At 39.5% G+C, this 26835-nt stretch overlaps 1 protein-coding gene across 1 annotated transcript; it reads right to left on the reverse strand.

Moving 5' to 3' along the window:
* Nucleotides 1–1019: 1019 nt before the first annotated feature.
* KDSR (3-ketodihydrosphingosine reductase) lies at nt 1020–25972 on the reverse strand. Its single transcript, XM_084218726.1, has 10 exons — nt 25668–25972; nt 18543–18632; nt 17385–17441; nt 12447–12512; nt 12200–12295; nt 11040–11231; nt 9223–9306; nt 6767–6850; nt 4858–4959; nt 1020–4509 (listed from the first exon to the last, which is right to left on the reverse strand). Exons 1-10 carry the CDS (start codon nt 25773–25775, stop codon nt 4390–4392), a joined length of 999 nt encoding a protein of 332 aa, XP_084074852.1. The 5' UTR covers nt 25776–25972; the 3' UTR covers nt 1020–4389.
* Nucleotides 25973–26835: the final 863 nt, after the last annotated feature.

The raw sequence follows: 26835 nt of genomic DNA on the forward strand, positions 1-26835 counted from the left end.
GTAAAAGAAGAATGAGAGGCATGACAAGACAGACACCTTTTGAAGTCTCCCTCCAGTGACAGAGGAAAGGAAATTACTTCATGAGGTTTTTACTACCAGCTTTTCACAGACAATCACACACACACCTACTCTACAGTGTGCCCGGTACTGGTTGGGCAGGAAAAAAACCCAATTAAATGAAACTAAAAGATAATCTTATTTCACTTACAATTATGAAAAAGATTGAAGAGAAATCTAGTTTAGCCTGCTACTTGTACTGAAGTGGAAAAAACAGGAGTTGCAGAATGGCCTTCTCCCATTTAAAACTCTAGGATGTTGGGGAATTAAAAGATTAACATCAGCAACACATTTTACACAGCATATGCTTTCTTCAATCCATCTTTGATTCTGTCTCTCTGATAATTTAATACAAATGTCTTTTAAAAGACTGAGCATTTACAATTTTGAATTTACTTCGAGAATAAGTATCTTGGCACTATTTTTTCCCTCACTGTTATGCTGGAGGCAAGCTACACACTCAAGCCTGTGGTTCCTACCACAGAACTCCAACATAATACAGTGATTTTCTACACAGCTGCATGCTCAGTGCTGGTACAGAAAGACATCAGCCCTAACTATTCCTTCTATTGTTTACCACTAGGAAGAATGAGCATCGCTTGGCTCCTCAGGATTCTCAAGCACTTCCAGAGAGCACAAGCACTGGTTACATACTGGCAGTACCTCCAGCAACAAAGGCAGGTTTTGTCAATTTAATCTCACTTTCATTATAGTTTGAGGATACTGGGTTTGCTGACAATGCTCAGTCAAATTTTTTACATCCGTTTTTTACCTCTGCCCTCAGCTGCTAAAATGGAAGGACATGTTGCCCCCTCTGCTGTCCTAAAAATTAAGAGACTCCTGCTGAGCTAATCTCAGGTTCAGAAAAAGAAAATCCCAAACTAAAAAACCCCACCACACCAAAGCCCTGCAAACGAATTTATCCATTACTCTTTATCCTCTCAAAGAAGTTAAAAGTTACAGGCTTTGTTGATTCTCCATTTATTTTGAGAAATATAAAATATGAAAACTAGTTTACAGTTCTGGCACAAAAAATGATGTCGCAATAAGCACAAAGTTTCTTTTTACAAATAACGCTATATATCTTTACCATTTCAAAGTGCCTAGAGTTTTTCACAGCAAATAAATTTTATTCACCTATATATTTTTTCCTTATTAAAATATTAAATCTATTTAAATTGCACGTGAACACCTCGGTGAAGTAAACTAGAAGTAAAATTATAATAAATCTGTATATAAAGCAAACAGTCATTAGAAACTACATGGAATGGAAAAGACTATCAAAGCCTAAATTGAATCTTAAAGGCTGACCAAGAAAACAAGAGACAAGACAGCAAATGATATGGCACAAGTGATTAAATTATTGACAATTAGACAATAAGTAGAAAGTAAAGCCTATTTGAAGATCTTCACGGATCTAATACACTGCTAAAACATTTCGATGCAGAGGTTTTGTAACATTTAAACTGGCAAGAGTTTTTCAACTGCTAAGCATTTTTCCACAAGATAACAAGGCATCTCCTTCACTTTATATTGGACCTTAAAATGAGTACATTGGTAGACAGAGAATGTGCATAAGAAAAAAAAATTTACACCAAAGGTTGCTGTAGTTGACAATTTACCTTGTTTTGACAATAAAACAGTGGAGAAGTTTATCACCTAAAATTAACATCATTAACTTGCAACAGTAGAAACTAGAACAATGAAAAAGATTATTCTTCTTGCTTTAAAAAAACATACCTTGTTCCAACCTCCACAGTTGCTGAGGGGTTCAACCTACAGTTTCACTGTTAAGACAACCACTCACACTATGCAAAACTGAAGTGCCTGTAGATCAGGGCCATAACTTTCACCTGGTAGTCTTAATTATCCAGATACTTGCACTGAATTCTATCAGTCATGACTGGGAGGTGAGTGGCAATTCAAGATGTCCAACCTGAAAGCTTTAGAGGCCCAGCTGCCATAGTGTTGGTGTGCTCTGACCTTCGGGTCATGTTTCTTAAATGCAAACCCTTTAACATTCCAAGCTGAAGATCCAAAAATTCAAGTATCCAAAGGCTTACTGGTTTTAAGTCCTGACCTTCAAGCTTGTGCTGGTATCGAGTCACCTACATAAGCATTTCTTTCAAACTACAACACAACCAATTCACCCATTTTGGTATCTTTCCCAGGTGGTCAAAAGAATACTTGATTTGCATCAAAATAAGAATAACACAGATCATATGGTCTGAAGAAGTGTTCCAAGGCCAGGTTGGATGAAGCTTTGAACAACCTGGTCTAGTAGAAGGTGTCCCTGCTCATGGCAGGGAGGTTGGAACAAGATGATCTTTAAGATCTCTTCCAGCCCAAACCATTCCATGATTCTATGAATAGCATTGTTATGTTGCTTTAAGAAACACACCAATGTTGACAATGGATGTATGGTAAATGCTCCTTTATGTCACTCACATTAAGCAGCACAGGAAATACAAATGCACACTGGATTCCTTTGCACTGAAGCCAAGCTGTTTAAAAATGCAGGAATACACTATACTCTCAAAATTAGTATTATAGGCATGCACAACTTCACATATCTAAACAAAATCAGGAGGCAGGACCTAAAACACAGACTTTGTGAAGAATTCAACAGCGCCTCTATATTTGCAAGCTAATGAATTCTCACCACTTAAAATGAGAGCACCAGTGCGATCCTCTCCAAAAAAATATTTTTATATCCAGGTATTAAAGCAAGTTTAGTCTACGTGAAGAAAATTTGAAAAGTGATCAACCTAATTCAGAGAGAGAAAAAAAATAGCCTCAATAAATTACATTCTAAGGTTTTCCAGTTAGCAACCTATTAATTTTTATCTCAGTTTAATTCAATACATCTTCTTAAATAGATATAGAGAATCTCTTAACAAAAGCAATCAATTTTGCCTATTTTGGTTGTTAAATATTACTGTCAAAGATGTGAAAGTGCCCGGTTTTACACACAATTTTAGATTCAGAGTACTGAATGAAAATGGAAATACGACACTGAAAACACAGCAGTGCTAACAAATACAAAATATGCAGCTTTTGAAAAAAAAAGCAGCTCACAAGGCACTTATACTATAGTGGTCCATTAAATAAACTGTATACATAGTGCACCCTTAAAACATCATTGTTATGCATCAAGCTTTTTCAGTGTTAAACGAGTTTTATTAGAAACCACCACTGGGTTCTGTGTATTCTGAAGCAGTTATTGAGCAGCCTTGTTTCAGATAATGTAAATGAAACAAATTAGAAGTGGGTCATATAAGGAGAGTATTTTATGTAATTTCTCATGTGAAAGCTTTTCCGTGCAGTGATAAAATGCAGTGTGGAAGGCCATTCTGACACACACCTCTCCCCCCTCCTGACCCCTCTGCCCTAAAAAGCTACATCCCTGCTACTGGAAGAGCCCGGCATTTTAATTACAATTAATTCTATCATCAACTACTGGTTTGGCTCATCATTTGCAGCTTTGAAATTAATGTGCATAACAGTAGCATTAAGCCACTTTCCAGAACAAAAACTGGCAGATTAGGTCTCTGTAAAAATTGTACATTGTTTCAATGGCTTAAAATGCTGAGTTATAACTGACACACTTGATACTGGTTTGATTTTTTTTGTTGTTGTTGTTCACAACATACTTCAAAGGCCAGAAGAGCTACAGACCCAACCACATCTCCTAGCATTTCTCTGTGGGAACGGGTTCTTCATCTCCCTTTAGAAAGTATGCATATATTAAACCATACTTTTTAATTACTCCCACACTGAGAAAGCTTGGATCATACAAACATATTTGTGATCTTCAGGTTTCCAGTTGTATGTTGGACAGAATAAGGAAAGCTGTCATTGACAGAAGGACCTGTAGATTGGCCAAAGGAAAAGTTAACATTCTAAATCAAAAGCAGTCCCAAAACGTTAGCAAAAGGTACCAGCTTGTTCAGGGGACTTCAATCTACTTCAGCCCAGTCTGTCATGGTACTTATTTCATCCATAAGCACCAAAGTGAGAAAACTTAAGTATTTGTCCAGAATTACCACACACAGTCCATTCTCAAATTCTACTCTGCAGATCACTTACGAGCTCTCCAAATTCTTTCCAACTCAAATCACCAATAAAAAAGATATCTAATCCTCATTCACACTTTTGCATAGTTTGGCATTTTCTGGATTTGTACTTTTGTTTTTTCTTTCATAGCTTTTGAGGGGACTCCTCTGTCACACACGCAAGTACTTCCAGCCTAAATCCTTCAGGAGCAAAACTGAGTCCCACAGCAAGCTGTCCAGGACCGCTTGACATTCTTCTTTCCACTCAAAGCAAAGATTATTCAGTTTTATCTGCACTTTCAGATTTTTCCCTTTGCATCATGCAGCGACGAACTATGCTGTCAAAACTTCCTAGGTAAAATAGGCCAATGATGCGAAAAATGCCCATGCAAACAACCTGGAAACAGAGAGAAACAGCTTTCAATTCATTTTGGATCCTGGATTGCACCATATTATTGAGTCATTAAATTTTTAAAAACCCAAGTTCTAGGCAGGCATGTTATATAATCTTCAGAAAACAAACTTACCAAACCAAGCTAACTATGTAACAGTTCAGGACTGAGTAGCAGTGGATACTCTCAGCTCAGTCACCAACTGGCTGCTTTAGCTTGAATTGCAATTTCCTAAACCCAAGTGCCACAGTATTAACAGATGAAAAGATAATCCATTTTTCCATCATGTTTTACATTCTGAAATTATTTTGAACTACGAGAAATGATGACAGCAGGTACTTCCCAAATCCTACCTGCTGAAGACCTTCAGTAATAGAAGTGACTGGTGACATTCCACTGGTCAATATTGACAGCATGTAACCATCTGATCCAACTGAGCTGTTGAAGTTCCCTTGCTGGATGGAAGGATTAAGAAAACAAAAAGTAATTTCCCCAGTTGTGGCAAATCACAATGTGTCTTATTTCAACAGCTACTCGTGATGGACACAGATAACTGATATCACTAACAACAAATATTTTATTGCCAAAAAATATTGCCACAATTAAGAAGCAAAATAGTCCAAAATATTTTGGGCTATACAGCAACATTCCAAAAGGCATTCATTTAAAAATGGAAAAGGAAGCTAACTTGTCTTTAAGAGAGAGTGTGCTAAATTACTGCAGAGTTCTACAAGATATAAAGGCTGTAAATTTCTTCTTGAGGCATGCTTACTTCTATAGAAAATACATGACAGTCTTCATAGCTATAAGCATATTCCAGAAACCGAATGATACCCTAAGTCTATCAGATCACCAACCACTACTGTAATTGCATGACAAATACAGCTTGCCTTTTGTTAAAACTCGCTAGCTTATCACATGAGATTTGCAAGGGGGTGTATTTCAAATGCTAGGTAGCAGGTTCTCTTTCACCTACATCAAGGATTTTTAACTGCAAGACACAGCTTGCTAAGCAATTCAGAGGAGAGAAAAGGGGGGGCGGGGGGGAAAGATACAAGGAAGGAACCCCAAACAATCAAACAACTTTAATTACTTTACAGTAAAATTGCAGTTCTACAGCTCTTACTCCCAGGCTTTTCTCATTTGCTTTCATTTGACTTTATGCCAGACAGACTTTCTGAAACATTGTGGGACTAAGTCTGTGGAATGTGGAAGTGAAAGGAAAAGGTGGAGTTCCTGATTCAGGGTTAGGGGTAAATCTATGCAAAGTAGTAGAGGTTATTAGATCTGATTATTTCCCAACACACACCTGAGAGTACACAAACACCTCCTTGTTTCTATTTCAGTCTCTCTGCTGATGGCCAGAGTGCATAAAGACCATGTCTGAACTAATATATGATCCAAAGTGTAGAAAGTATGGTATAAATATAGCAGATGCTTAAGATGAGAGAGGGGATTAATTTTCCTCAATCACCAGAGAAGAATACTCTGTTGAGGTAGTACTTGCTTTTAAAACAAAATCAGACATAATACTGTGTTTATGTGCTGTATTTGTGAAAACACTGTAAAAACTTCACAATTGAGCACCTGCTGTAGATGTAAACCTTGCTGAAGATCGAGAGTATTTGGAACTGCAAAGTAATTGCAGATTTTAGCATTCAATGGGTGTGCTTTATGATAATGAAATTTCATGGTTTTTTCTATTCTAAGGTGCTTTATTAAGCATGCAGGCATTCCCTAGCACAAAACATTGAAAAAAAATCCTCAGAAAGGCAATACACTGAGAACAGCATTTAATGTATTTTAATCACTCATAAATCACATACTTCAGATATTAAAAGCCAAAAAAGGTCAACTGCCTTCCTTTATTGTAAAATTATTTTTCTATGAACTCATCTTCAAGAAAAATAAGAGAGTACAACAAGCTTTTGAGGTTAGACAAATGGTATTTGAGACATAAAAAGTCAATAGTTTAGTGCTTTCAAGTCAGTCATAATCCATCTTTGAGACATTGCATCATACTGATGCATCATTTTAATCTGTCTACATACAACTTCAGATACCTTTTACTTCTGAGAGACTGTATAAAATCCTTTGTGGGCACAGTGGCAAAAGAAAAATAAAGAAAACAGCTCTTGTTCAAACTACCCTAAGAGAACTGCTTTGTGTTAATTGCTTTTGCATTTAGCTTAGCCATTTTCTTACTGTCTCAGTCCCAGTCTCTTCAACACAGAACATGCTCAAAAAACACAATTTACTTACTATGGCATCTTTCACTATAACTCTGGCAACTTGCTCTGCTTGGCAAACAGATGAGGTTTCAGAAATCAGCTTCGTCTCTAAGGGCTTTAACAGAAACACACCAGTTTAAGTTTGACTAAGCATACACAGGAGAGAACAAACTGAAGGTCACATTTTGGGTCTTTTGTCACAGATGACATCGCTGCTAGCAAGTGTCACCTAAAATACCCATTTAAAGAAAGGTATAAACATGTTTATAAATAGTAGTCCAATTTTACAAAGGGAAATGACAACTTTTCCTTGAGTAGTACTTTTTTGTATATACTTTATTACTACCATGACAATGAGGTTTTTTCCCCCCAAGTATTTTATTTTCAGTATCAGCTATCAAAACACTTGAACTACTTTTCTTCAATACTTACACTCATTCATTAATGGTTTTTTTGCCAGAAATTAAGTATAAGATGAAATATTTTAAGATCCTATAAAACAGCTTGCTTTTTTTTTTTAGGCCTACTATAATACTGTGATTAGTTTAATTTTGGGATTATTATTTTTTAAAAAAGCACTTCTAGGGAAAAGTTGAGCAACTACAGGTTTCTCATCATCAATTTGAAGTACTACAGTAATTAAATTTCATAGAAAAGGGCCTATTTCCCAATATTTGTAGAATTATGAGTTCTGATTTCATCAACCAAGCTCACTGAATTTTATTTTTTTTACTATGTCTATTTTAAGGGTGGCCAGGGGTATATCAGTGCCTTTGCCAGCAGAAATCACACACAATTTTACATGCATTCCTACAGTGATATGGCTCATGTCATCAGATCTCCATTTCACAGCCCCTTATTTACTTTTGAGCTTACTGGCCAGTATCAAACGAATCTGAATGAGATATAGGGATATCAACAGTAATTCAAGTACTCTAAATCTGGGAAAAAAATAGCAGCTGTACAGGAGTGACAGCTAAAGTTAATGACATGTTGGGAATAAGGCAGGCAGAAATCAGCCATTAAATGCTTGATCTGGCTACTCAGCTGGCCAAGGCATGGCTGTCATGTGTGAGGCAGCTACCTCAAAAAAAAAAAAAAAAAAAAAAAAAAAAAAAAAAAAAAAAAAAAAAAAAAGCTTACTGAATAAACACAGGAAAGCTGTATCCTAGCTCCTGACATTTTCTTTTACTATATTCAAAAATTACAGAGAAAAATAAGGAGATGCAAGATAGAGGCATATGTTCTAAGTAGTCTTAAATATTAACATTAATTCAGTAGTATTAAATAAATGCAACAATAAATGAGTATCTGAAATGTCAGAGCAATAGAATATTGCAGAGATTTAAGCTACACTATCATGCTAGAAGCAAGTCATCAAAAGAGGTCATGTAGGCTAAAATAAAGCATAATTCTCTCCTAAAAGACAAAACAGACTTTTTTGACAAATAAGATAAATCTCTCTGAATCTCTTTCAAAGAGAAATCTTAGATGAACAGTACATTCTCCTGGTGCCTGCTGGTGCCCTGAAATAGGCTAAAAATCCTAGAGAATATGCAAGCTATACAAGTATCTGCAGATGTCTAATTCTGGCACTTCATGCGGATGTGTGGGAGTATACATTTAATACAGAATATCTGTATCAAGAAATGATGAAGTAAGAATTGTGTTATACAATCCCTGCTGATTCCTATTCAAAGGGTGAAAGACAAAATGGAATTCAAACTCAATTTCCAATTGTACGTGATGGTGCATGTTGAAAAGATGATAGCCTTAGATAGCAGATTTCTAGGTCACAGTATGCAAATAAAAAATAAAGAGATTTTTTTTTTTCTGGTTACCTGATGCTGTAGTCTGAACAGGGGGCCTGAATGTGATTTTTGGAATTATATACTTCACATGTATGGACATGGCAAATGACAAGAGGTGACTAAAGGTCAAAACTTTCACTTTTAATGTAATCCAAATGAAAAATGCCTCCTGCTGCTGACACATCCTTCTGAAAAGCAATACTGTCATTTCCACTATGAACACAGTAGCAAAGAGTTTCCCTTCTACCGTAATACTAGAGAACAGCCATTACTGAACTGGGTCATTACATGCACTCATACAACATGATTGCAGGCTCTCCTGAAGGAACTGAGGTTTCCTTCCATCAGTCACATCTATCACAACAGCCACACATTATCGAAGATGCAAAACAGCAATATTATTTTTGCTTAATTAAGTTTTAGTATCAAAACAAATAGTGATTTTACAGTTTACCCCCCCACAGCAATATTCTGATGGCATGCAGGAATATTCTGCAATGTTTCAGATCTTAAAGACACGTATTATAGCCTCAGAACAAGAAACTACACAAAATTATTCTACAAGCTAAATAACTCTGCGGAGCTAAAAACTGGTAAAATTGAAGTGTTTAAGAGTACTTCTTAAAATCTTAATATGATTTTAAAACACTATTTCAAAAATTGAAGGACAATTTACCTTTGTTTTACTTTCTTCTGCAAAGCCAGGAGTATCAGTATCTGGAGGATAGGCCACTGTTACGTAGACATTGTAAGGTTTTACCTGTGTTTTACAAAAGCATTAAGCGTTACCTTAATACTGACAGCTTTTACATGTCCCTTATAATTTCATCAATTTCTCTTGTAATTAATAAGTTCAGCAAGCAACAATTCAGATTGCTTCTAGGGTTAAGTATTCAGCAATTTCACGACTTGCAGCTTTGTCAACTGAGAAACAAAAGAGCAAAGCTTTTAAAAAGGTGGTTGTGGTGCTTTTTCTAATAAAATTCCCTAAAAACTTTGCAAATCATTTTATGAATCTTGGTGGTTTTCAAGACATTTAGGAGGAATATTAAAGTAGTTTAGGTCTATAATTTTACCTATTTCAATTTCTAAAAGACTAAACCACTGTCAAATACCAGTACCCAACATTTATAAACACAAGGCCAAAAAGGCTTTCACCGAGGAAAAAAATGAACAAAAATGTAAAATTCAAATTTGTTATCTTTAAGAGGTATACTCAAGTCTCAAGGCTTTCCAACCCATGGTATAAACTTGCAAGAGGTCATAGTCTAAGGAGACAAAAAATAATTGGAAAATGTAAGGGAAAATGGAAGGTCTTACATCAAGGATTGTATTTATTTATGTATTTGTAGTACGCGTTACAGAATTACTACTTAGTGCAAACCTATTCAAACTGCTACAATGCAAATGTGTACCACAATACAAATAGAAAAAAATTAATGAAAATATTCAGAGGGCTACAATAAAGCAAAATGCTGTAAAACACCGAGCATTTTTATTTATATTATGAAGCACTCTATATTGAAAACACTTCCTGAAATACCACACCCACACGCCCATAAACACCCTATTTTTAGTCTTGAAAAATTCAGCCACCACAAAAGTATCTGTCACCAGTCAGAAGAAAGACCCTGCACTCATACTCTTCTGTTTGGCAGACCAGAAGTGATTAGAGGCAGTTTTACCCCACATTCTTATCCTGATCAAGGCATATGACAGGGACTATGTAAGGGTCTGGAACCAAACAAAGGCATTTTATATATAAACACGTAATTACTCAAATACACATTTCTTGACAGGAAAATGACAAAAAGAACCTTCAAATCAGTTTTATCTCTCTTATTACAATGTATTTACCCACCTTGTTCCACTGAACAATGAAAATAGTGTTCGGTTTTGGTCTTAAACATAAGCTTAGATCACTGCAGGATAAAAAGCTCATATATATGAAAATATAGAAGAGTAAGTAACCGCAAACCCAACTTTTGTTTTGGTGGACAATCCTCAAATTCTAGCTTAGGAGTTTTACAGTTTCATATGGTTCACATACCACTTACCATGGACTCTCAAACAAATTGGCAATCATTGGCCTGTCTCTCATGCATCCGTGTGGTATCTTCAATATAATTTTGCACTTAAAACCTTGAAGAAGGCTTTTAATAAAGAGTCTTAAAAATCTAGTCCTTTTAATTAAAATGAAAGATTTAAAAAATGTCTGCACATGTGGTCATACTCAGTTTTAGGAACAGATTCAATCTATTCCCTTTATGCAACTGAAATCAGGCTAGTTTCTGCAACCCATGCAGAGCAGTAAGACTGTACTGCTGCCAAATGAGGGCAAATAACACACAGATATTAGCAATATTAGCAATGCTGCACAATACAAACCCCCCACCGCCCCAATCCGTTTGAATGAACATGTCCTGTGCTAAACAGGACAGTTAAAACAAAATTGTTTATAACCAAAATTACTTAAAATCATTGCATACATACCTCCATTTGCAGGGCTTCAGCCAACCCTCGAAGAGCAAATTTTGTGGGAGAATAAGCTGTATATCCAAACAGGCCTAACTGGCCAGCCTGAGACGACACAAAGACAATCCTTCCCATTCTGCGTTCCTTCATGGTAGCGATTACTGCTCGGCTTGGGTAAACACTACCCAGGTAATTGACTGCCATTAATCTCTGTACAAACAATATCAATATTGGAGCATTTCAGCCTCACAGCCAGAATTCTTCAGCTGTTTGGTCTTATTTATCAAAAAAAAAACCCTCTACTTGAGTCTGCTTTAACAATCAAGTTCACCAGATCTGTTCTGGCAAAAGAAACAACTGTTTTCTATTCTACAGCTTCATAAACTGTTTTATAGCTAAAAATCTCACTCCAAGCCAAAAGAAATCCTGTAACTCTTAATAGCATCCAGGATACTGATAATACTGTGAGCCATATGGCCTTGAAGGAGAAAGAATAATATTTCAGGGAAAACCTAACCTGAACAGCCTCCAGGAAGCAATCCATTTATGCATGAGGCATGAAAACATACTGAAAGTTTAAAGAGCTTTCTAAAACAGGAAACAGGAAAAATGCTATGTATCTACACGTTTCAGAGATTTTATTCTTTGCCAGGATAAAGGGAAGTCTTTAATTTCATTCTCTACAAGACATAAAACACAACTGATAGCCTATACAAGCAATAAAATGGATGATTCAAATTTATTATAAAATTATGCCCATTTAGAATTTTCAGATGATTCAGCATTGTCTGTAGATGAATGGAGGCCTGAGGGCTGCAGGTAAAAAGTAACCAAAATACAGGTGTTTTGGGGTGGCTTTTTTGTCTTTTCATCAGAGCAGCAGCTTCTCAAGCTGAAACAATATGTGCATCTCAGAACTGAACACTGATAACAGCTGCATTTTTTTTTAACAGGTTAAAAATATTTTTGAAAAATCTTCAACAGAAAAAAATTAAACTATGTGAAATCATTAGGGGAGAAGTTAGAGGCAACCTTTGCAAATCTGAAGAGATTCTGACAGCTAGCACAAGTCAAGTGTAGCACTGTTCAAGTCCGCAGACACAGGAATGCAATCTAATTGTTAGAATGGTTAAATAAGAAATCATCATATGATGAAATAAAAAAGTATGCTCACTCACTTCAAAAGAATTCACTTCAATATCCTCAAATTTTCCTGTAACTGATGTTCCTGCACAGTTTACGAGCATGTCAACTGGCCCCAACTTCTCCTGAGCCTGAAAGAGGGGACAGAGGTTAGGTAAGATATTCTTTATGAGGAAAAAAACTTTCCTATATCACTGTACCAAATAAGAAACTATATCCAACAGAAATACAACACAGAGATAAGCTTCTCAAGATATGTAGGCGAATCAGTTATTTCCTCACCTGTTTTAGAACATTCTCCACCTGTTCATAGTCTTTAGACACATCAACGGAAATACAGAGTACAACCTAGAAAAGAAAAGTGAAAGCACATTTTCACAACACACTAGAGTCCAGCAATTGTTGACTTAGAGCCTTTCAAAATGAAACAAGCGCAATGTCGTATCTTTTCCACAAAAAAAGTCTTTTTGACAAGATATTCTGCACTTCTTACACACTGGAGAAAGCAGTTTCTGCTACCTCCAAGCTCCTCCTCCTCACACACAGGTTCTAGTATAATAAAGATTATATTAAGAACAAATAAGCACCTGATGATCTTCAAAGTAGTGACTCACGTGCAAAGTACAATTCTAATTTACTGTACTAAGAAACACTGTTGACCAAGTTATTTACATGAAGTTTAGTAAAAGCTATTTTAACTACGACAATCAAAATTCCCCAGTGTTTTGTTTAACTTTCATCAGCTAAACATAAGTCTGACTTAGGCTCATCTTTATAGAAAAAATTGGTTTTTTTCCACCTCATAGCAAGGCTATGTTGCTGCAGTGTTACCCTGAAATGGCAGCACCAGCAGTGCAAAAAAAAAAATCTGTTCCAAAATTTAGGAAGCAAGTGTTAAAACCCCTCTAATTTTAGTACTTGCAATGCACACTACCTCCTTATTTCATGACTTTTTTTCTTTTTTTTTAAGAATAGTAGTAAACCTAGTTGCATAATATTTAATTGGGACACCTCAAGGACAAAATTAAAATAAAAATTCTATGAGAAACTGACTCATTGCACAGTGTCATAAATATCTAAAAAAGTGAAGGCATGTGTACAAATTTACATCTTGTCTGAAAATCAAACATTAAGGGGTTTCGTTTGAAAGGTATAGAAAAATTAAAATAACCAGGGAAGAAAGAAGCAGAAGGGAGGGGTGGGCAGGCAGGATGAAGGAAAAGAAGTGATAGTGATATGGATTTTTTGCAGCTAAAAGTTAGGGCCTGTTTTCCTTGAAAGCTACAGACTACTTTCAGCAAGATGGTCTCAGAATCTAGGTTTTCAAACACCTTCAAATCAACTTCTGGCCAAAGAAAGCACTGCTTCTTTTGGGTTACCACTTCCAAGCTGTAAGACTGCTGCAAACACCACATACTGACAATAAGCTACTCTCTCTGCTAAACCATCAACAGAGCTCTGAGGCAATTCCTCATCTTGAACAGAAAAGCCATCTATTGCAATAATAGGAGCGACTCGTGCATTCTTGTTCCAGCTTCTATCCTTTCTGTTACTTTGGTCAATTAATTTAAAAGTCAGAGATAAAATAAAACAAAGCCATCAGTAGTTTGTAAAAAGTATGCTCAGGGTCACTTATCATGGAGCATGTGGGCAAACACACATACACACACACACACACAAAAATGGTCACCATAGTGTAACTGACTGCTTTGGCAGCCGGTGATTCGTCCCTGCCCCTGGTCAGACTGTGACACTTCTTAGCTGCATAAACAGAATCTGCCTGCCATTCCTGTACAGCAGGTTGGCTATTCCTGCCTCCCAGCACTGTGTGTAGTTGGACAGCAGAGTAAACTTGTGGCACAAGTTATTGGCAGGAATCCCCTTAAGGCATTTATTACATTTTGGAAACATTCATCTTTTTCGTTAGTTTAAGAACAAAACAGCAGCTGAATGCAAACAACATTAAATTATCATTTAGATGTCTTTGCCAAGATCAGTGAGATGAAGTAAATCACAGTTCTCTACAGAAACTGGAGCAATTTGTTAATTTAACAGATTGCATAGATTAGTTACACCGTGAAGAACACCGTCGGGAACTACCACAGCTTTTACTGACTACTATCACATTTTACAATTCACCTCTTTGCTTCTATTATCATACATTCTTTCTGCTACCATATACTAATTTCCTTTACTCCAAAATATGGACCATAGATCCACATCTAGGACACTAGAAGTAGTCTTATGCCCAGTCCTGCTCATTACATTTTGTTCTAAACACTGAGTGATGTTGGATTATTAATAAACCCTTCCCCAATAAAAGATCAACTCTACTCCCAGTAAGGTAACTGAGAATATTCTAGATTAGAGAAAGGATTTAAAAAATACTGGAAAAAAACTCTTAAGGGTAAGGATTTTGCTGTGGTGCACACCTACAGCCAGAGAGGCTGCACCATCACATGCAAAGGTGAAACATTAAAGGTACATCTAGGCCAGACTCTGGTTGTCAACACAACTTGGTTTCAAGTACGGGTCCAAGAGCTGAACAGTGACAGCACATGACCAAGAAAACAGTAATCTTTTCTGAGGATCTCTGTCTCTTGACATGGGACCACTCAGTGTCTTCAAGGTCACAGACAATGAGATCTGCAGGAAGCTTGAAGGTGATACCAAGCTTGGGGGTGCAACTGACACACACCAAGGACAAGATGCCATCCTGAGGAACCTGGACAAGCTTGAGAAGTGGGCTCTTGGGAACTTCATGAAGTTCAACAAGACCAGTACAAGGTACTGCACCCGGATTGAGGCCATCTCCCCCCTCCATCGATGCAGGCTGGGAGATGAACTGATTGAGAGCAGCCCTGATGAGAAGGACTTGGGGGTGTTTGGGGGTGCTGGTGGGTGAGGGGCTGGACATGACCCAGCATCGTGCACTCACAGCCCAGAAAGCCAAAACCTGTCCTGGGCTGCATCCAAAGCAGCGTGGGCAGCAGGGCCAGGGAGGGGATTCTGCCCCTCTGCTCTGCTCTGGTGAGAGCCCACCTGGAACACTGCATCCAGCTCTGGGGCCACAGCAAAGGAAGGACATGGACCTGCTGGAGTGAGTGCAAAGAAGGCCACAAAAATTACCTGAGGGCTGGAACAACCCTCTTATGAGGACAGATGTAGAGAGGGGCTGTGCAGCGCGGAAAAGGCTTCAGGCAAACCTTACAGCTGCCTTTCAGTATCTAAAGGGGGCCTACAAGAAAGCTGAGGAGGGGCATGTAGTGATAGGACAAGGGGAAATGGCTTTAAACTGAAAGACAGTAGGTTTAGATTAGATACAAAGTAGAAATTCTTTACTGGGAGGCACTGGCACAGGTTGCCCAGAGAAGCTGTGGATGCCTCATCCCTGGAAGTATTCAAGACCAGGTTGGATGGGGCTCTGAGCAATTTGGTCTAATGGAAAGTGTCCCTGCCAAGAGCAGGAGAATTGGAACTGGACAATCTTTAGGGTGCCTTCCAGCCCAAACCATTCCACAATTCTGTGATCTACTAAAGGTTACAGTCAGTGTAAGTTACCTACACCAGGCATCACCTTTCTCTACGGCCTTTCAGTAATCCTTTTGTACAGCTTCTCTGTTTATCCACTGTCACTTCACAGCTTTTGATCTGTTGTTCCAGGGCCAGCTCTGCCCCAGACTCCCTGCCTTTTACAGTTCTGCTCTTTCCATTCAGATCAGTCAGGCTTCCCTGAGACCACGTCCACAACCCAACAGCTACAGAGAAGCCATCCTGCCCACCACCTCTGCTGCCAACTGCTTAACCTGGCTGCAAGCCTGAAACTGCTCCTGCAAAAAAAGTCCTAGTCAGTCCACACTGGAGCTTGCTCAGCCTTGAAGGTACTTTTGGAGATTTTCATTGAAACTCCTAGGTACATGCACCAAATAATAGTCTTTTTAGAAGTCAGCATCTATCAAGCTAGGACAGATTTTTAACAAGAACATCCTGACACAGTGTTTGACAAGGGATTAACTGTAATGCTAAGCTTGGGAAACTGCTAGAGCAGCTAAAAGAAAATGGTTATCAGGATTTTTTTTTTTTAATGGGCAAAATACACCTTCTCCTCACCTCAAATGGCTTAGATTTTCAAACAAAGTTGATCTGAGTAAGGCAGCATGCACAGGAAAAAAAAAACAACAGCTCAAGCCATTTAATAAAAGTATAAGGAAACAAAGACAGAATCTTATCTTATAAATGGAGATATTAAAATTTTTTTTTAAAATATAGCTACTATAGCAACATTTTTCCCGGCAAATATTCAGCTTTTTTTCATTGCTTCTTTTCAACAAAATATCTAGTTTATCAATTCAAATCTCTAAAGTTCTTGAGAACTTTAAAGTAAGTTCTCAAGTGTAAGTAAATTATCAAATCAGCTGGGACTGAGGGACCCATAAAAATTATGGACAAATAAATTACTTTTATTTGTGATCATGAAAATAACTTAGTTACTAAGTTACTTTTATGATAACAAAGTTCTGGAACACAAGAAATCAAAGATGTTAATAGTTTCAGTACTATTTCCCCTCTCCCCTTCATTATTAGTAGTAAGAAAAAATTATTTTACTATTTCACCTCAAGGTTGCATATTTTGAACACAGCAAGCTTAGCTATTCCAAGTTAGTACTTCTGCAGGCTCTAAACCACTGCCCTCATGCACGACTGCATTATCTATTTAGCAAAGCAGCTTCTATGTTTAGAAGTCTCTGAACTTCACAAATTTAACTTGTGTAACTGGTACAGGAATTAGTCAGGAAAAGGAACAAAAGTATGACATAGCAAAATAAACCTGGGAACAAGCAACTAAATTTCTTTCCCAAGACAGATGCTGTATTTATGAATTGCAAAAAACATGGTATTTGAGGAAAAAAAAAATTGCTTCTTCCACTTCATTTGAAAGAATAAAATGCTTATCAAGTGACAGTAAATTGCAGCTATCCAAAAAAGCATTCTACACCTACACATGAAGACATCTTTTTCTAAGAAAAGCAGGCTAACGTACCAGCTAGGCAACATCAAATATAGCAAGAGCTCAAAACATCTCATGTAAACAGACTGGTATTCCTGAATCCAAATACTGAGTCCTCACTCAGCTTTGTCTTAAATACAGGACCAGTGAACCGTGTTGTAGTCACTGTCTTAAACAAAACACACGACAGCCCCTCTTGGCAGTGACCTTACCTGCTTGTCATTAACAGAGTACTTTTCTATTTCCTTCTTCGTCTGCAACAGCTTGTTCTGAAATGGACACAAAGACAACGGAAACATAGTTCTGAGAGCAGTAGTACTCCTCAGTACTTCAATATGGCTTAAGCCCTATAGCCTCCCAAAGTCATCCTCATCGAGTTAAGAGCATTTGAATGTCATTTTGAAGACTTACAAAGATATGAAAGCATTAAATTTATCAAGAACTCACTTCTCTGTTTTTCACTTTGTGTTCTAAAGCCAGTAATTATTTCCATAGATTTAACACTTTTGTTTCATGCTACAGAGAACACCTAAAACCGTAGGTATTGATTCTTCTCCTTTATTTTAGCTCTATTTTATATTTAAATGATATTACATAAATCTTCCTGCAGAATAATCACTGGCATAAAATCATCAAATCCCAAAAATCTGGTAGATTCAAAGTGTAGTAATCCTTTCAAGAAAAATTCTCTTAATTCTGACTACATTCAAGGTTATGTAAAGTAAGTTCTCAAGTGTAAGTAAATTATCAAATCAGCAGGGACTGAGGGTCCTCCAAAAAATGAAATGCTTTTATTTCCAGAATAAATCGGTTTTTTGCAACAAATAAAACAGCCTGTTATGAAAACAAAGTAATTCCAATTAAATTCTGAATACCTCTTAGTTAAAAAACAGCAATAAAAAAACCAACAAAGCAATGCTTTTCCTTCAAAAGCTGTCTTGATGAAGAGTTTTTCACTAGTAAAAAATATGACATAATGCTGATTAGACACCAGTACATTTTGTGAATTTTAGAGATTATTAAACTCCCACATGTCACTTACTGTAGAGAAATTCCACATTTTTAACCAATATAGGGGTTTTCCTGATTTTGTGCTCTGGCACAAATCTAGACAATGATATAACAAATGCCAATAACAAAAACAACAGCACTGGCAAACTTTTAAATCAAGCTAATCACAAAGTCCATGTTGGGCTATGCTTCTTAAAAAGCCAGCCACCTCTGCTATTCAAAATGCATTAATTTGGAATGCTTAGGGTCCCCTTGAAAAACACACTGAAGTAGTATGAATAATCATCAATTCCAAAATGATTCCCCATCTATACATATTTTGTGAACAGTTTAGCCGGTAAAATTACACATGCACTTACCTCATCCCTTGCAATCAGTGTTATGAAAGCACCTTGCTTATAGCATTCAATAGCAATACATTTTCCAATTCCACTGGAACCTCCAGTTACCTAAAAGGTGTTTGAAAATATCAGTGTTAGTCAACTATTCTCATCCCTTCTCACATATGTATGAGGCAAATCACATGAAAATTGTAAAATCATACTGGGGTTAAAATAACAGCCGATGAGATACAAATATAGGAGATGCACTAAAGTTAGCTTACTTATGGAGTATGAATGAAACACAAGATCTGACTAGATCAATGAGCCTTTGTTTCTACCCTAAAACCAGTTTTACCTCAGTGGTAATTTTTGGTCATTTCTGTTGTCAGGCACACTTAGACCACTCCCCCGTGGGTGCTCTCACACGTTCCGCAGGCTACTTCTAAAAGCATGCTGTTAGAAGTTTGAAATCACTATGAATGCCATGATAGTACCATTACATACTGTTCCTTCAGACCTGGCCACAGTAGAAATTTCTTGTGAAATCAGCTATTGGAGATTGTTTTCTGAAGATGTCATCATGTAAACATAAACAGAAAACATCTTCTTTCTTATAAATGAAAAAATCCCATTAAGTCAACAATTTGCCCTTTGTAGTGTATTTTTCAGTCCCCCAGTCAGAGCCTTGAACTGCCCCCATTCCATCCTGCTATTTCAGTTTACTGGGGATGCCAGCACCTAATTTCCATAACCTTTTCTCTTCCTCCAAGCTGTAACATCTGGATTGTCTTATATGCAAACAAGAAGTTAATATTTCATTAGACAAACACAGGTTGATGGCTACAGTCCTGCATCATATGCTGCAGGAGTGTACCCTGACAAATCATACCAACATATAGGTGAAGGTCACCTTACCACCTCTTTCACTACCCTCAATAAACCTACTTATGAGCTGCCTGTGGAACAAGATGTAGATGACAATCCTGACCTCTCTTTTTGACTAAAATAAAAATGTCTGCCCGACATCTTTAGGTGATTTGGATCAGTCTCAGTCTGCATGTGCCGTTGGTTCTAGGACACTGGTATCTACCTTATATACCCAAGTTATTTGAATTTTCCTTTGACGGCATTTTAAAACTCATATTGAGAAATTATTGGAACAAAATACCTAGAAGCAGTTATTTTAAAGAAAAACACATTGATGAAATGAGTTCCAAAGAATTGGAAAAAGATGAAATTCAGATTTCTTCGGAAATCATCACCTTTTGCTCTTTATCAAAGCCTTTCCAAAAACTCCAGTGAAAGCTTACCTCCTCCATTTTAAGAAAATGGAGGCATTGAGCTAATTAGTGTATCAGCAAAGATCCCAATCTCTAACTATACATCCTATCAAAAGCTTTGTGTTGTCTTCTCATTAGGTAATGTCTCAGTTTTGTTTTCAGAGATGCATTATCCTCAAAATTCTTTCCACTCCCGGAGGCAGTAAAGTCAGAAGAGTCAGAAGTACATTCCCATGAGTCACTAAACTCTTCTTTCATTTGAGTATTTTACCACTACCCTTCAAAAACAGCTTAGTGCAAATAAAATAATCCCAGCAAAGATTTTCGACACAATCCACAGTTTCTGACTGGTTCATCTGGAGCCGTAAATGGGCCAAGAATGGGCGTAGCACTCACAAAGACTAATTTCGGCACTTTAGGCTTCCTCTGTTATTAGAGAGAACTGCTTCAGATTAACTTCTAACTGACTCTGCAAGATCAGCTTCACACTACCTGAACCTCTGAGGATAACTCCAAGATGTGTGTCCTGTTCTGAAAATGCAAAACCCTGTCTGTAGTATTACCAACAGCTTTCAGAGTAAATAAATCCGTAAGAGTGCAAGTGTCAATTATTGATTTGTCACTTCAGCAGAACCACAGAATTAATTTAATAATTTATTGGGGAAAGAAGCAACAAATACACTTTGACCTTTGGTACACTGAAATTCTTAAAATAGATTGCAATGCTTCAATACATATCTGAAAAGGTTAAAATAGTTTGATACATTCAGGTAGACCTCAGATCCACAGTATGTGCGACACGCTTTCACAGATCAGCAGCAGGTACACCAGCAGTAATCAATGGACATGGAAGACTGTTCCAACTCCAATTCTTGGTGAGACAGCTGATTACTACCAGTACAAACTGGCTACTATCAGGAATGGTTCAACTACACCAGTGCTTGAGGAATTCTCTGCAGGTGAAGGTAATGGCACCAAGCCTCCAGCTTGTCAAACAACGCTAAGGCTCACTTCAGAAAGACAACGTCTGAAGTCATGCAAGGAACAGAAAAAGGAAGTTTTTATTTACAGTCACACCCAAGAATACTGGATAGAGCTCATGTCAGATTGGTCAATGATAAAGTGCAATATCAATTAGCTGGGAACTTTTGCATTTAGGTGGGAGGCTGCTACAAGCATGTGGGAGGTTGTTACTGATACATCTTGAAGGAGCATTCACCATGAGTGCTAATATAATAGCAAAAAAAAAAAAAACAACTCCCCAACACCAGTGAAAAGTTTGCTTTGTGCTATAATGACGTTAACCTAAGCAAATCTATGAGGTCTGTTAGGTATGCAAGTTCCTAGCATGCTCAGAACTAACAGAAGAGCACACACCTACTCTGTTAAAGACAACACTATTACAATTACTTACCCTTGTGGCTAATGGTTCTACACTGCTATTGCATTTCATTAATTCTGAACATTTGAATTGGCACCGATCCCATTTTTAAATTTTACTGTAACCCAGCCTCAGAGGAGTTACCAAAAATAAAAATCTGGCCACTGCAACTCAAATCACAGACTAGTATTTTGACAAGAAGGCCCAATTAAACCTTAGCATTAATTCAGATATTCAGAATGCAGCACTTGAGCAGTGTTACTGAGCTGTTTCTATGCTTAAAAGAAACAGCTACCAAACTATGTATGCCAAAAAGTACCTGGCTCAAACTTGTTAAGCTATGATCCTTGATAACAGAGTTCAATTTTTAAGAGTCACAGGATTTATTTCCCCCTTATAAGTGGAAACAGTGGTATGAGGGACAGAGAATTGATCTATTAGATCTTCAAATTTGAGACACTGGAAATTCACTTCATTTGATGAGACAGTCCAAATCCAAACTAACTGAACTATCATCAGGAATGATCACGACTTGATATGGCATCTCCAATAGAACTTAGTAACTTTCACAGAGAACTGGAAGCAAGCTGGCTTCATGCTTTGAGACAGTGCTCTGATAGAAGGTTCTACTGAAACAGAACGTGCCTTTAATCGGTTCTAGGATCAAAATGACTAGGCTCAAAATGACCTCCTGTCGAACCACTCAGATGTGTCCAAACCACAGATCTTATCACTCCCAATACAGGAACGATGGTGCTAAGACACCAAGATGGGTCTTCCTTACAGCTGACCACAGTCACCAGGCCAGGTTCTGCACAGAAGTGGGGAAATTACTGGACTAGAGAGGACCCACGTGCAGGAGGGTTCAGCACAATCATCCTGAACTGCACACACACGAAAAAGGGCCCTTGTCAAACTGAATGGGAGACAGTCCCAAGCAGGTAATGTTTTTCCATTTCCTGCCATCGCTATTCCTCACTTGGATAACTCCATTCATAACACTGAATGCAAACTCAGGAGTTTGGGTTCTTCTCAGAAATTCAACTTGGTTTTAGAAAGATTAAGGCTGAAACAAGGGGAGAGGATCAGCGTTCATATTTCAGCATGGTGTTTTTAAACAGCGCTCAAGAACTTTTGTACAGAAACTCAAGAGAGAACACGTATAGAGAGCAGGTGTAACATCCCTGACAAAGTGCAATTAAATGTGGCTCGAGTGAGCTCAATGCAAATGCAGCAGTGGTGACTGCCTTAGCCTATTTCCATACTTCTGTCTACTGTTACAGCCAGCTGCCAAAATACTATCTTATTCTCACAGAATCCATGACATGTACTAGTTTGTAGCCTGAGACCAAAGGAGAGAGATAAAGCCAATGGCAAAATAAGGAATGTATTAAACCGCCTTCTGAATCACAAAGCACAAAGAAGTTCAGCACATGAAGCCGCATCTCTACAGCACAAAAGTAACTTTTACATCCTTTCTTTGAGAATCTTTCCGTAGTCATGAAAGACGTTAAAAAGTATTAAGCATCTAAGAAGCATTTTGTATAAAATAAGTTAAACCTAATGCCTGAGCCAATTTAAGAGCAGAGAAAGCACTTATCATTTAATGGTGCTAGCTGGGGTAAAGAAAATACATAGCAGATGAGGAGGGGGGCAGGGAGAGGAACCCACAAGATTAGACGATGAGTAATTTGGAGTTCTCTAGACTCTCACTCTGAATAGCACTCCTTTTCTAAGAAAAAGGGACACTTATAATTCTATGATTTCTCCAGAAACTATGTCTCGCCTAACACAGCGAGGGCTTCTGTCAAGCAAATGCGCAAATGACTGTGGGAGAGGACAAAGGAAAAAAACCTCAAGTTTTCTGCTTCAAATTCCTATCCCAAATGGCAGCCAAAGTTATTCAGCCATAACTCAGACATCTCCTAACCATAACTGCTAGGAGTAAAGAGAAATAATTCTTCTGAAGGATTAAAAGTGAAAAGAATGCTGACTTAAGTTGAAAATTCAATAACTGGAATGTAATAGACTCTGAAATTGCCCAATGACCTTCCTTCAGAAAAGCAACAGATTTCATTATACTTTGAACAGATCCATAGAAAGAAATGTTTCTAGGGAAGACTGACTTTTTCTGCTTCAATAAAGCAATTTATTCAGGTATATTTTGAAAAATTATAGTGTGCAATGACAATCACCCTGTTGAAAGGGCTCAACCAGCTATATGCACAATTTGTAGGTCATTCTTTTATTTATTTCAACAGTGGGTTTAACTGAGGCCTGATACTTAAACAGATTTTGATCTTTTTCAGTGAGAAGACTTCAAAGAAGTTCTTACATAATGTTATGGTCCTTAAATATTTTCATGAAGTCTCTCAGTCATTTCAGTAGCAGAGAATATTCACTCCCACTATACAATTAAAGAATTCACTTTACACATACAACATGGGAAGTCTTCTTGAATAGTATTTCTAGATTTACATTACCATCATCCAATACTTTTCCTTATGCATGATATTAGGGAATCTGAATTCCACAAGTACAAGTGTCCAGCATTATTAACAGCATCTACACATCTAAGAATTAGTGACCTTCAAACCAACTCTTCCATATTTCATTAGTTTGCATGAACACTTTAGGAGCATAACTGAAGTCAAAACAAGCAGTTCTACAAGTGGTGACATAAGAAAACTGTTTGCCTGCAGATTTGTATCATCAAGTTGGATATATCTTACAGTTTTTTCCTTCATCAATATATTAATATAGTTAGTTTTCCAGCTGAACTCCTAGTTTTACAGGACTTGCAGGAATACTGTTTTTCAGACTTCTACTAGTACCAATTTGAGCATAAACTGCTAATTAGTAGCAATGGTTACAGGGAGGCTTCTCCAACAAGAACAGTCTCATCATTTTCAATGTCAATTTGTTTAAATGAACCCTTCTGATTGGAAGAGCCAGGACAGTAGCTTTTAAAGAGTTTAATCATTATACAGAATGAAAAAAAAAATCCACGTAGTCACCACATATATAAATAAATAAAGCCAACCAAGCAAAATCCATTTCACTTTTTATGTTTGCCGTTCTATTTCTTCACAAAAGTCACAGAAAATGTGTAAATCTCCTTCACCTTTGCCTTCATAATCATTACTCCTACAGGAAAAGAGCCATAACCCAAGAACCTTAATGCAACCTTGAACACACCTCACACAGAATATCATGCTGTAAAGCCAGTTACAGCACCCAAGTTAACACCTACTGCATAAAGCAACTGGGGAGCACTGTTGCAACTTGGAAACATTTTAATCATGCTGGGGACAGCTCCATCCTCCAAAGAGGAACTCCAAAAGATAATAATGAAAAAAACCAAACCAAAACTACTCACTTACAGCAAATTTAAACAAACAGTAAACTACAGCTTCTCTACACACAACATACCCTGGAGATGTGGAGATAAACTAAGAAAGCTAATAAACTAAGAAAGCTAATTCTAGAACCCTGAATCTTTTGAACTGCTTAACTCATTTGCTGTCATGTGCCCAAATTCACTATTTTGTGATGCCTCTGAAAGCAACTGGGTAGTATTCCCCTTTCTTTCGCCCCCCTCTTCCCAAGCCACATATTCATATAACTTCCAGAGATGCACTACTCATGGACTCTTTCAACAGTATGCTCTTCCAAAGACTTCTTTCTACCATCTCGTCAAAATATTGCTCAAAGACATCCATATCAATGTGCTTAAAGATCAAAGGGCGCCCAAGTGTCATCTGACCACTTCCTTTGTATTGGTTTTTCCATTTCCTCATACCTGACTTGGTTTTCTAGACCAAGGAGATCATAGATTTATATGGCCTTTGGTTTATGCGGATGTACACACACCACGTCATTACCCTGGGAGATGCTAAAAGAAAAGAAAACTCGAGATAACCGGTAGCTTTGGACAATACAAAAGGAATGTCTCAAAAAGCCAGCACTGAGATTGGAAGATGGTGACTCAGACCATCGCCTTAAGCCAACCGGGACACGCAGCGGTTGTCAGAGCCATCGGGACAGGTCATTTCCTTATCACCCGGGACTTGTGGCTCCCGGTGTTCTGGTAGCTCGGGGTGCCACCGCCAGCTTTCCACGATTCCTCTCGGAGCCGCGGGCACCCCCAAGGTTGCCGCTCCCCGGCCGCCAGCCCCGCTCCGGGCGCCCCCAAACCTCCCGCTCCCGCCGAGAGCCTTCCCCGCTCTGCCCGCTCCTGCCGCGGGATTCCCGCACCCATACCCCCGGCTGCCAGCGGGGCATTGCCCACAGCCTGCGCCCCCACCTCGGAGAAAGCGGCTTCCTGCCCTACTTCCTTCCCTTTCCCGGCGCAGGGCGGGCGGCTCGGGAGCCATCCCGCCGCCTCCCCCGGCGCCGAGGCCGAGCGGCAGCGCCCGCCCGCCGCCTCCTCCCGCGGCGGAGCGGGACGGCGACCGGGGACCCCCGCCCCGCGCCCTTCCCGAGGGGCGCCGCACTCACCACGACGTGCGCGCCGGGCAGCTTCAGAGACTTGGGGCTGATAAGCGGCGACACCATGTAGAGGAGGAGAACGAAGGCCACGATGAAGGCGGCGGCCAGGAGCAGCATGGCTTGGGCTGCGCCGGCGGAGGAGGGGCAGCGGGCGGGCGGGGGGCAGAGCCCTTCGGGCGGATGCTCCGGCGCGGGGGTCGCGGGGCCGCCCGTCCGCTGCCCGTGCCGCGGCGGGACCGGCGAGGACGGCGCTGCCGCGGCGGGAGCGGGAGCGAGCGCGGCGCGGAGGAGGCGGCCGCGGGAGGAGGGGCCGGGCCCGCCGCCGCTCCGCCGCCCCATTGGCTGCCGGGGCGGGGCGCGGGCCCGCGCGTCGCCATTGGCCGGCGGGGAGGGGGCGGGCCCGCGGATTGGGGCCCGCGGCGCTGCCGGGGTCAGGGACGGAGGCAAAGGGCGGCGGGAAGCGGGAGCCGCTCCCGGCGCGGCGGGCGCCCCCTACGGGACAGTGGCGGCGCCGCGCGGCCGTCCCCATGGGTCCGTGCCCGTGGCGGCCTCTCCGGAGGGCACCGAGGAACGGCCCCGGTCAGGAGAGCCCGGCCTTGGCGGCGGTACCAGCGGCAGGGCAGCGTGAGGGCGGGCTCGGCCCGGCCCGTGGGCTCGCCGCTGCGGCCCGCCCCGAGATGGGCAGTGCGCGCCGGCTCGCCGCGGAGGCGTGGGGTTGGAGCTGAATGCCCTGTCCGCGATGAGGGAGCTGCCGGCCTCGGGACGGAAGGGGGGAAAAGCCCCTGACGTTGGTTAATCATAAAATCGTAGAATGTTTTGGGTTCCGAGGGACCTTAAAGATCACCTCGATACAGCCTCCTGCCGTGGGCAGGAACACCTTCCACTAGAACAGGTTGCTCAAAGCCCCGTCCTGCCTGAATGCTGCCACTCATGGGTCATCCACAGCTTCTCTGGGCAGCCTGTTCCAGTGCCTCATCATCCCCACAGTAACGCAGTTCTTCTGTATATCCAACCTAAATTTCTCCTCTTTCAGTTTGTACCCATTCCCCTTTGTCCTATCACTACAGCTCTTGAGAAAGAATCCCTCTGTGTCTTCCCTATGGGTTCCTTCAGATACTGTGAGGTTTCTCTGAGGTCTTTACACAGACTCCTCGTATAGAGTATGAAGCACCTGTTT

The sequence above is a fragment of the Fringilla coelebs genome, assembly GCF_963513975.1.
Source record: "Fringilla coelebs genome assembly, chromosome: 1".
Taxonomy (NCBI): Eukaryota; Metazoa; Chordata; class Aves; order Passeriformes; family Fringillidae; genus Fringilla; species Fringilla coelebs.

What these genes read in the sequence shown, in the direction of transcription:
- KDSR (XM_084218726.1), bottom strand. Translation starts at nt 25,775, where the DNA reads ATGCTGCTCCTGGCCGCCGCCTTCATCGTGGCCTTCGTTCTCCTCCTC. An exon ending in TGCCCGGCGCGCACGTCGTG is followed by an intron (nt 18,633 to 25,667) that starts GTGAGTGCGGCG and finishes AACACCTTTTAG; the next exon opens with GTAACTGGAGGTTCCAGTGG. An exon ending in TTATAGTGAAAGATGCCATA is followed by an intron (nt 4,960 to 6,766) that starts GTAAGTAAATTG and finishes CCTTCCATCCAG; the next exon opens with CAAGGGAACTTCAACAGCTC.